Raw genomic sequence first — 12,134 nt, forward strand, 5'->3', positions numbered from 1 at the left:
CCAATTTGAGATATATCTTTGAAGGGAGGGAAGTTGTACTGTAAATAACTGAATGGCTAATTTCAGCACAAAGTACCTGACTACTTTCTTCCTTGGCAGCCTGGCTCAGCATATAGAGTTGAGTTGTTAGTACAACCGTGTTGGAGTACACTTACCACGTGGGAAGGGAGAGTGTTTCCCTTTCCTGTGCTAATGATTCAGCTCTGGATTTTATGTGTGTAGTCCCATCACCATGTGTCTATGTGTGGCCACGTGATGTAAAGCAAAAAGATTGTGGTGTTTTGAAGCATAGAAAAAAAAAAAATTTAAAAAGGCTAGATAGGGCTTATTCTTAATTAAAGCAGCCATGTCAACTCATATCTGCTATTTTAGATGTATATAAATAGTTCGTATTCTGTTAGCCAAATATTTTCATGTGTTTACAATTTTGCTTTCATCATTTTGGGGGAAGAGTGAACAGGCAAATGGTGCAGTCTGCTACTTGAAAACCAAGTCAAGAAGGGTACGTGTGCAGGAAAAGCACATTCTGCATAGTCTTAACATCAGGATCCTGCCTGCTGCAGAATTGTTTCAAGCATTCAGGGGCTCTGAGCAACCTGATCTAGTTGAAGATGTCCCTGCTCATTGCAGGGGTGTTGGACCAGATTACTTCTAAAGGTCCCTCCCAACCCAAACTATTCTGTGATTGGTACCCTCCTGGATGCTGAAGCTGTGGAAGATGGCTTTCCAAGGAAACAGGTCCACCAGGCCAAGTGCTCTGCTTCAGCACAAATCTGATGAGAAAGCAAGTGGCTATCCTGAGGATATGAAGAAGGCAGCAGAGGAATAAAGTAGAAGGAACTGATACAAACTGGCTGAGACACATCTCTTTTTACCTTAAGAAAGAGAAAACTTGATATGGGTTGGGCTAGATGATCTCTAAAGGTCCCTTCCAACCCAAAACATTCTGTGATTCTATGATGTGGTTCTTAGCTTTTTGCCACCTCCATTTTAACTTTAATTTGATTTTGGTCTCCTGGTCAGTTTTGCGATTGAAGCCAGGCAGGTGGCAGTAGGTCAGAGGGTACGAATGCAGGGGGCTGGTGCGGGAGACAGGAGTGAGGGTGGCCAAGGCTCCTCCTCAGTGATAGGACTTGCCCAAGCACTGTCTGTAAAGTGTAGGCTGTGGAAGGTGTCTGAAATCATGAGAATAACATCCCATACATTGTAATACGTGCTAAAATGGGGGTTACAGGTTTTAAGAAGCACCTCTTAAAGTTATAAAATGTGTTTACCACCAGTGTACTCCTGTGTGAAGTATTCTGGTTCTATGTATTGGTTCCTGTGCCTGGAGAGTCATTGGAGGACGGGTGTTGCTTGGTGGAGCACCGCTCAAAGGTTGAGGTCTGCATACTGGTGAATGATAAAACGGAGTGAGATTAAGCACAGTCTGTGATCCTGCTAGTAGCCCTACAAACTTACACTGGGGTTTCTAGGTACTTACTATTACCAGTACAGATACTGAGAAAAGCAACTCATCTTTGAGTTGACCATACCTATTTAAGTATTTTAAAAATTTTAGCAAAGCTAAACTTGCTTTTATTAGGATTTGAATGTAGTCTGTGTATAACAAATCTGTAACTCACCTCAATGATAATATTTTTTATTATCAAGGCTTACATTTTAGGATTAAGTGAATTTGTTTTCCACGTGAGCATTCAGCTATGCTATAGTTTAATGTCACAAAACAAGTTTTCTAGTTAAATACTGCTTTTCTGATTTTGTAAGTACAATACTGAATTCAAATGCATCTGGTCATGTGAATATTTATGAAGGGTTAGTCATTACATAACTGCTGTAGAATTTTTATTTAACTCTATGTTTTACTTTTTTTTAAAAAACTAAGACATGAATGACTGTCTAGGTTTTATTTTCACTAGTGATTTTCAGCTGTTTCTTCTGTGCCTTTTGACAGGTACCTTTTGGTCCTCTTGCCTTCATGCCAGGAAAACTTGTCCACACCAATGAGGTTACTGTGCTGCTTGGGGACAACTGGTTTTCAAAATGCTCAGCAAAGCAGGCTGTTGCGCTGGTTGAGCACAGAAAAAAACGTATGTATGTTTCTGACCATAATTTAATAGTCAAAATTATGTATCTTTGTATTAATATATAAAATTAGTAGCATCTACACCATTCTTTTTTTTGTGAGCTAGCTAACAGAAGTCTCATTCAGATGTAATATAAATTTAGCACCTTATTTTCCATCTTTACTTGGTATTTTATCAGATATCTCTAATTTTTTTTTTAAACATCTATCCAGAGCTTTATTTTTTTTTAATGGTACACCAGCATAATTTACCAAAATTCAGGTTTTGATATTAGATGTTAGAATACAAGATCAGTCAAGATTTGTTCATTTGTTTATTATACACAAAATTAAATAAACCCCAAACTAAAACAAACTAAAAACCCCCATCACTTTTCTTTAATGTGAGAAATGCTGTATTCTTTTCCAGAAAGTGAACATCACATTGCACTTTTGCTCTTAGTTACCTTATTCGCTTAGTTACCTTATTATTTTCTGTTCCCTTGTCTCATCTCTTACTTCTTTGCTGACTTGTCCTCTGTTTTGGTTTTTTTTTTTTCCTTTGTCCATATAACTTTCCAGCTTTCTTCTCCCTCTACATATGCTTTACTCTTGCTTGTTTTTTCCCCTCACTTGCTGTTCAGCTGCATATCTGCCTCCTGCCCTCCACATTGCTACCCATTGGTGTGGAGAGATCCACTGGATCTTTCCAGATCAAGTGCTGTTGGTGACGACCAAATTCGTCTTACATAGCGGTAGATCACAGAGGCACATAGGCAATTCCTGGTTTTGTTTCCAGCTCTTTTTAGTTGGTGGTGGGATCTTGGCTTTGAAGAGCCAGCACTGCCAGCAAGTGGTGTGCATGGTGCACTGGAACCTCTTTGTGTTGGAAAGAATGAGAGCCTAAAATATTTGATGTAAATGTCAAGGAAGGAAAAGCACAATAAAATGGAAAATAAATTGGTACCTATTAGCCTTTGCTGTTTGCTTCAGATAAGCATTTGAGTAAATTTGTTTCGTATTGGTTTTACCTATAATCTGTCTCATTCTTGAATGAGCGCTCACTGCAGCTTTACCCTGTGTATGTTACAACTAGCACAACTATTTACATTGCATTTTTGTTTATAAGTTCAGCTATCCATGTTGCTGCCTGTAGCGCAATACCTCAGAGGTTCCCCATCTGAATACATTCTTTTTTCAATTCTGTGCAAGCAATATTTGTGTAAGAAAAGGGTTTTTTTAATAAAAATTCATTTGCTATATTACTTTAAAATATTCCTTTATGAAGAACATTCCCAAAAGTATGTAATTTCTATTTTACCTATTATCTTTCTTAATCTGGTTCTCCTGACACAACTTTGCAAATTTTCTTCCTTACTGAACTGAATCTGCATTATTTATTGTGACTCTTGCAAGATCCCAGGTCCATAGCTTTTTCCTTGAACATCTGATACTTTTCTCAGCGCTGCAGAATTTTTTTGTCACCGTTACATTCAGTGAAATCATTTGACCTTTGCATAGTAGATGTTTGAACATTAAGTAGTCTGCTGGGAGACACACAGTAAATGCTGGATTCTTTCCTTTATGATCTTTTAAATTGCATTTAAAATACGAACTCAGAAATACTCATTTCTTTTAAAGCAAAATAGTAATTGATGCCTGGATATAAACTCTCCATTCAGCTGATAGTTCACTTCAGCTGTGTGATGGCTGCCAGTGGGAGGCTCCAAAACACTGATATTAACTAAAAACTTTTTATTTAAAGGACTGTTTTCAGTTTTGGATTCTAAAAACCGTATTCGTACATACAATTCTGAAAAAAAAATTCTTTCATAGATATACTTTTGTCTTTTAAGAAACACAACTGACTTAAACTCTTTCAACCTTTTTCACACTAAATGAGGGCAACTTAGAGGAGAATATTGGAGTTGTTATTTGTTTATTCTAATTAGGAAAAAAGTTATGTACATGAAAGACCTGTAGGCCATTGCTTTGTAATGTGAATTGGCCACTTGTGTCACAAATGTGAAAGGCTGATGTTGCACAAGTACTAGTTTGAAGTCTCCCGTGTATTGCACTGTAGTTATTTTCATAGGTATGACTTCTGATTTCACTGGCATTTTCTGAGCAGAGGGGCTTCATAGTTTACAGAGTGACGTATACTGGGCATTATCATTACAATGACACAATGTAATTCGATTTTTAGGAATAATCTTTTTGGTTTGGACATAAATTTTGTGAGTAGGTCACACACACTGGAAAAGAGGGCATGCTTACTGCCGGGGATTACATTGCAAGCAGTCCTGAACATCCTGTGTGCCAGTCGGAAGGTCCTAACACAGCAAAGCTTTTTTTAAGCATGTGTTTAAGGCCAGCGTGTGCTTAACGGCTTTGATATATGGGAATTGGGGTCTGAACAGAGCAAAGAAAGGCTCATGCTGAAATTGCTTCCTGAACAGAAAGCTGGCAATATTTGTTGATGGTTTGTTTCTTCAGTGACCTACTTTTTTTTTTTATCCAATATTACTCTATTTAATTTAGATGGGTATTTTTTCATAACTAGTTCAGATAGCCGAAATTAACTTAATTAGTATTGCACTAATAATTCAGTGCTTTAATGGAAATTAAGAGTTATAAGGAAATAAATACAAGACACACATTTTCATTGCTTACCGTATCTTGTGTCCCACTCTCCTGAGTGGTGAGGAGTGGCAGAGCATCTGTTCAGGGTTTAAGTTTTTTAGTGGGACTGGCTCTTAGGTAGAAAAGGGCAAGAGGTTCCTGTAACTCACTCACTCCCGAGTGTTGTTTCTTGCTGGTCCTGCGGAGTTTTCTTTATTGCCTTTGACTAGTGTTCTGTGGGTCTGCCCATTGAAGACCTCTGGTCATCAGGGGTGTCCTTGTTTGCCTTTGTGGACACCACTGCCCTAAGAGTTAATGTGATCAAGGTTCACAGAAAATTTTCCTTACTGTTTGACTCCTCCTGTGTCTGTTGGATGCATGCAAGAATGGACAATATGAATTCACGTGCTTAAGCAGTAATAGTGCCAGATAAATCAAACAATATCAGTGAGTATAAAGCCTTGGAAGTTAGGGGTAGCAATAAGAGCGTACTATATATAAAAGCTTTAAATATTACTTAGTACTAATTAGGTCATCCTTTTTGTCTTAGTAGTTTTGTTAAATTTGCTTTTTAAAGGAGAACGAGTGAAAAAATGTTTGCTTCTGTGGAACAGAGAAACGCCCAGCCACAGCAGATTAATTTCTTGGTTAAAATTTATTTAATTGAAAGGAATAATTGAAGGGTGACTGAACTGAATATTAAAAGTATGTGCGCTTTAACTGACATAGCTGTAGAAAGCCCTATTTTGGGGATACATTTTTGTTTGCTTAGCTTTTGATTTAGATGCAAACTGTTCAGCACCGTGATTGGTTGAAATGTATTTGGTAAAATTTGGGACAGTCACTCATGTCAAATGTTACTTTTTCATAAAATATTGATCATCTCTTGAATAATATTTGAGTTGCAGTAGATCGTTCATTTGCTGCACATTTTTGTGGCATCTGAGATGTTCAGTTAGTTCCAAAACTGTTAAAAAAAATAAATCTAGTGAGGTTTATGGAATTGCCAAGGATATTTTTAATTGTTTTAAATTTGTTGCAGTTTGTTAAACCAGGTAGTACAGGTAATGGGAAACACTTTACACATATGTTTGTGTGTAAAAATGTGAAGAAATAGTGAAGTAGATTAAAGGATATGCACACCAAATTCCATTATAATAAAAGAAATTAGCTTTTTAAGTATGTCACAGTTTAGCACAACAATAATGCAATTGTAGTTTTTTCTCTTACAATTATCTTGCTTAAGGTACTTCATAATATTACTGTTCTCCTCAAGGCAAGACTGGATTGTCTCAGAATTCAAAGAGGGAATAAAGATTCTTTTTGTGAATATGGGATTATATCTTTTACGTGTTTGTGATGATATAAATTACATTTTTTCTCTATATCAGTAATCGCATTAATTCTTTAAGATGGGAAATTTTTCATTACAATAGTCCCTGTGGTAGTTACTATAGAAAGAAATTAAATAGATTTTTCTTGTAAATATTTGTGGATTAATTCAGTATGCTAGGTATTCCAAGTGTCTAAACACTTTAAAAGGTGGGAAATTAAAACCTGCACACAGAACTAGGAGTGGTTTTATTGTGTTAAAAATTTATCAGATAAAAAAAATCCCACTTAAAGGAGAATTGTTGAACTACTTAGCAATTGTGTCTTCAATATGTAAGAATACCCTTGCAGTGTCATGCTGCAAATGAATTCATGAAATGAAAATACTGATTACATTAACATACAGTATTGTGATAGTACCCAGTTGTAAATTGCAGTATGTAACCTTTAATACAAATATTTGTGTCAATCAAAATTGACCGATAGCTTAGTATACAGGGTTTAAAAGATACCATTGTTTTTAATAAATAAGATGATCCAAGCAGATGAGGACCAGTTTGAATTTGTTCCTTATCAGCATTTCCAGAAAAAAGGATATTGTCTCCAAAATATATGATAGGAAGGCTTTCCATTTCCCATCTGTGAATGAGTGAGGCCTTTAGAGGTTTTAATGTTTCATCCAAGCGTGAAAATAACTTCCTTTGTATTCTGAAGAATGTAACACAAACTTGCCTACTCACTTTTTGGGGGGGGGAAATAAATGCAGGTAATGTTACAAAGAAATCTAGCTGTTGCTTTTCTTTATTTTAAAAAAAAGATTTCTGCTATTTTTCTGCATGCTGGAGAATTTTCTTTTACTGTGCTTTTGAACATTTTTTTACCATTTTTTGCGATTATCACTTTTTAGTTTGATAACCTCCATCAGTTCCTTGCTTACCCTTGTTAAGTTAGGAGCTGATTCATTGGAGTGCTAAGTGTTCTAAATTTGCTCTGCTGTTCCCGGGAGGTGTTTGGTTTCTCACAGGACCACAGTCTAGGTATTTTAACCAGAACACAGTGGAAGAAAGTAAGGAGAGTAGACTCCTTTCTGCAAGTTATATGTTGTGATTCAAAGAAGCCCCTACCTTTTTATGATTCTTACTGGGCAGCAGAGGAGTTGTCTGACTGCCACCCTCCTTCATTTAGAAGGAATTTAAATGTATTCATATAATTCCAGCAATTACATAGGTGTGTGAACCTAAAAGAGAAATGCATTGCATTTACTTAGTGTTCCTAAAGCCAAATTATCTGTACAGATTTTTACGGAAGAAAATCCAAATGACTTTGGTTTTGATACCAAGGGAACATGGAAAACAGAATGAAGGTTGTCTTTAAAAGGTGCAAAGCCACTGCACAAAGGGTTGCATTGCATTTTAAAGAACTAGTGCAGTTGCTGTTATAAAGAATTTATGTTGTTGCAAGCACAAAGAGAGCTTAAATCCATATACACCAAAAGCAATCATGATTCTCTTTTGAATCTTAAATGCATCTCTAGAAAAATGAACAGAAAGGAACAGAAAAACAGAGAAGGGTGTTTTGAAAAGTTCTTAGTAGATGCTACTTTCTGCTGAACTACAGATCTTACTTGTTTCAAGTAACCTGTGATAGTTTGTTGGACAATTATTGGCTAAAAAAATATTTTGTTGCAGATTAAATATATATTTAGTGAAATACAGTTAAAAATCCTCAGATGATTGGTCTACTTATGCAGACCCTTAAAAGCAAGAAAGTAAGTAATGCACTTAAAATAGCACACCATAACTCAACCCATTAATAATACTTGTACTATAGCGCTGTACTTTTTGCAAGGAAACATCTTCCATCTCCAAAGAATTCAGAAGTGGAGTATACGCGTTAGATTGCATGATACTTTACCTCCAGCATCAGTAATATTAACATGCTCCTCTAACAGACTGCATGATAGGTATTCTTGTTTTGTTCAGGGGTCAGTGACAGCTGTGCTAGAAATTGCTAATCAAAGATTTTGCGTGCAAAATGCTGTTCTGTTGTTCCCCCATGTAACTTCCCTTCTGCACCTGAAACGGGGTGGTGGCAGCCAAGCATTTCCATGGTGGAGAGTGAGAACCACTGAGCTACTGCCTTCAGGTGCATGTACTTGGTTCTCACTCTGGAGAACTGAGCTGCCGTCACTAGTTGAGGTAGGTGGTTGTTCCCTGGCTTGTATAAAACACTCTGTGTATATATAGCTGTTAAGACTGGTTACCTTCTACTTGAGAAACTGTGTTAGATGATGAAGAGATCTTAACTGTGTATCTCAATTGCATACAGAATTCTTTGTTATACTTAATCTAAAATTTCTGTCCAGTCACCTATCCTCAAAGGAGATTATTTCCTGACTTTCCAGTCTTTTTCTTCTATGTTACATCCACAAGACTCGCCTGAAGACTAACTGAACCTGGCAAGGTAGACCAGGCTTAAGCTTCATCTCAGTTTGTCCTGTTTCACAAAGTCTGACTTTTCAAAATAGATCAACCTGTTCTCACTATTCTTGTCTGTTCTTACTATTCAAATCCCAGTGTAACACACAGTTTCCAGAAGTAACTAAAATAATGTCTGTGATTCCCCAAATCCTTACAGACAACACTCCAAGGACATTAATGTCAAACTCAGATAATTAAAATTTGTATCCAGCCAAGCTAATTAACCCATTAAAGCCAAAACGCAGAGATGAGAATTTGTGTCAGTTTGGCCTTAGTACGTTGTCACGTTGTGTAAAATCTGGCTTCGGTGGACTTCATTTCAACAATATGAAATGTGTTTCCCAATTATTTTTTTCCTCTACCAGTGTATATGTAGCAGGCAGAGGGCTGCTTCTTAAAAATGGCTAATCATGGTGAAAGGAAATCCAGTCAAGTTCTTTCAGACTAATAAGGGAGCTGGGAAAGAGTGATCTAAATGTAAAGAAATCTCGCTGCCTGTAAATATTCAAAGGCTGCTGCGCAGAGGAAATCTACATATCCTGATTCCTGATTCAAATACCTTTTTTTTTTGGTGGTCCTGGAGAACAGTCCTAGAGAGTCTGGCTTGTCTGTGGCGCTGAACTATCTTTCCAAGCAGTTTAGCTGAGACATGTAAATAGGAACTACTCGGGTTCACCTGATAGCCATGTCAGACTTTTCTCAGATTATTGGATGTGACAAAGTTGGACAACAGCCTCTGGTTCAATCCGTCTTCAAAGGCTCTGAGAAGCTTAAACCACAGGGTAGTAAGAGGGAGGAGGAGACTATGGAGCCTCTCTTACTCTACTGATATTTTTCTGGGGGTCTCAATGAATAAAAAACCCCTATAGTTTGTAAAGTGAATTGTTTCTCATAGGTACAGTACATTTTAAAATGCAGTGAATGGTGTTGGAGGCTTTTAGGATGTGCAGTGGCAAGTTTAAAATATGAAACCCTGAGCTTCCCCTGCAGTTACGTGCACGAGCCATTTTCCAGGGGAGCCCTTGTTCACCGAGGGGCCTGGCTGCGGGAAGGTCTCTCTTTTGGCTGACCGGGAGCCCTGGCTTTCCATGGGCAGGGTGGGCACGAGCGACCCGGCAGGCTGACCGGGGATGCAGGGAATGGAGCGTCACGGTAATCCCAGCTGTCCACTGATGTGCTGTGTGGCCTGGGGCAAATCACTTAAACTGTCTGATTCTTCATCTGTAAAATAGGAGAGAGCAATACTTACTGTGCTTGCAGGGCGCTGGGCAGATTAGTTAATGCTTGTACAGCATTTTAAAATAAAACGCGGTGTGTAACTGCTTAGTGTCCTTACCTAATGGAGCAAACCAACATGCTCCCATCCAGAAAGCAGCATTGCAAGCTGGTGCTCCAGAAGCAACGTAACCTAGATGGCTGTTGAACAATATTTAGATATACAGGCAATGATTGAGACACTTGTGGTGTTTAAGAAACAGCTGAGCATCACATTTACTATGAATGTAAAATAAAAGCCTGAGGAAAATTGGTCTCAAGCTAGACGTTTCTGTATATTGAGACTACCTTCAAAAGCTGAAAGCACAGATGGGAGCATTTTGTACGGAAACTGTCGCCACCTTTCTTTGATTTGGACTTTGGAGGGTGTGTTATACACCAAAAAAAGCTGTGGATGATGTTGATAAGAATTAACTGAAGAATAAAAGCTGCGCGTGAGAAGTGATTGCTGCTGTGTCTGGCAGAGGACGAGGCAGCTCTCGAAGGAGTTGTTTAAGGGGAGCAGGACCCTGATTGCAGGTAGAAGGAGCTGTGTCCTCTGAAGGGTGTGTGTTGGCACTGCTCGAGACATTGAATACTTTTTGGAAATAGTATTTTATCCAGTAGGAAATGCAGATTTTTCAGGGGAGAATCTTAAGCCATTTCTTAGGAACAGCTTAAATAATGGACGTGAGCGCACATTTGACACATAGGTTGTTGTTCGGTTTAAAGGCTAATGCTTTTGAAATACCCCAAAAGTCTGAGCTGTGTCTTTGTGCTTGTTGTTGGAAGGGATGGGCGTTTGCTCAAGTAACCTTTGCCATAATGCATAATGTTCTTTCTAAACTATTTACTGCAAGTAATATATTTTTAAGGAATTGTATTTGATACACTGTGAAATATCAACAGGGAAAAAAAGCATACAATACTGAATCTGCTAAAATTAGGATGAGAGTGATCTCACACGCTTGGTGGTAGTTGTGTTTTGCCTTGACTGTTAAACGCATAATTCCCTCTCTGTGTGTGCAGAGGGGGAGGAGGGATCTGAACCTGTTTGTTGAGGTCTGAGTCACTAAGTAGATTTTATTTTGCAAATACAACTACAAAGTAATTTTGTCTACTTAAGTGCATTTTGTAATAATTTTGTGATTATTAATATATTTTCACACATCCTTATCTGAAAGGCCTATAGTTATAATAAATGCAGTCTTTGAAACATTCACAACTGCATACCCTAGCCAGAAAACTGTATGGGGAGTAGCTACGTATGTACTGTAACTTTTTAGGATTAGCCTCTAGACCAGAGAGATACTTAATCAAATACTAAAGTTAACAGGCAAAAGGAGAGTTAAAGAAAAGAGTAAGAATACTTGGAAAATACTTTGAAAGTAGTTTTTCAACTGGAATATTTTGTGGTTGTTCTCCCTCATTACATGTTCCTGTCTGTAAAACGGGAATAGCAGGGTGCTTCGTCATACTTGTATATTGTGAAAATAAATAATTTAAGATGTATGAGGTTTTTTACATGCTACAGTGCTGGTGATCATGTAAGTATAAATGGAAGCAATGCCGAGGAAGGAGCTAGCTAGATTCATGAAATGAGTTACTGCTGAAAAAAGTTTCTTGAAGTGTGATTTTGCTGATCCCATAGTAGAAAGGATCTCTTTGCCTTCTTCATATTATTGTATGAGACATCTTCTTGTATTGCTTTAATGATTCAAAAAAAGAATTTTAAAATAGAAAATCAGCTTACTTCTTCACAAAGGCTTTTAGCTCCTTCAGGGTATATGGGACCAGTAGGTGCAAGGTCTTAGAGATCCTCTGTTGAAACTAATTTATGTAGTAAGTCTTCCCTCCTGAAAATTTGCATTTGTATTAGTTTTGAGTTGAACAAAGAGCGCAAGTCTATTAATATTATTAGTATAAGGCTTTAATTGTGCCCTCTTTCCCCCAATTCTTAAGTCTTAGCAAAGCTGTGTTTCCTTTTCAGGCGGTTATGACCTTCTTCTTTTGCAAATTGGTTTGTTTTTTATGATAACTTTAAGGTAAAAGTGAAACTTAAGTTTTTAATATTTTATAAATCGCTTTTGAAAGGTTTCATTATTTAATTGGCATGAGGGGATGTAGAAAGCAGTGTCTCAAATGAACTAATGTCTGAGAACTGGGTAGTTCTTAAAGTAGGTTTGCAAAATTGCAGTAAAGTGTAGCTGCCCAGACAGAAGAGCAGTCTGCCTTCTGCCATGTGTTGAAAGTACAGTTATTAGGGCATAAGCATATTTCACTTGTCCATCATAACACAAATGTTTGAACACAGTAACAGGAATGAAATTTCAAAGGATTTTTAACAGTCTGTTTCAAATACCAGCCTTAATTTTGTCACA

At 37.4% G+C, this 12,134-nt stretch overlaps 1 protein-coding gene across 2 annotated transcripts in view; it reads left to right on the plus strand.

The window, feature by feature from the left end:
• Window positions 1–12,134, plus strand: part of URI1 (URI1 prefoldin like chaperone) — a 43,078-nt gene that overhangs the window by 17,170 nt on the left and 13,774 nt on the right. The window contains exons 1-2 of one of the 2 annotated variants that reach the window (XM_075715283.1): window positions 1,463–1,475; window positions 1,955–2,090. In XM_075715283.1, the coding sequence (XP_075571398.1) occupies window positions 1,979–2,090 (112 nt within the window). In that variant the 5' untranslated portion in view covers window positions 1,463–1,475; window positions 1,955–1,978. Of the gene's footprint in view, window positions 1–1,462; window positions 1,476–1,954; window positions 2,091–12,134 lie in introns of those variants that run through there. The other variant, XM_075715282.1, reaches the window with a different exon arrangement.

This window comes from Pelecanus crispus, chromosome 8 (genome assembly GCF_030463565.1).
Source record: "Pelecanus crispus isolate bPelCri1 chromosome 8, bPelCri1.pri, whole genome shotgun sequence".
Classification (NCBI taxonomy): domain Eukaryota; kingdom Metazoa; phylum Chordata; class Aves; order Pelecaniformes; family Pelecanidae; genus Pelecanus; species Pelecanus crispus.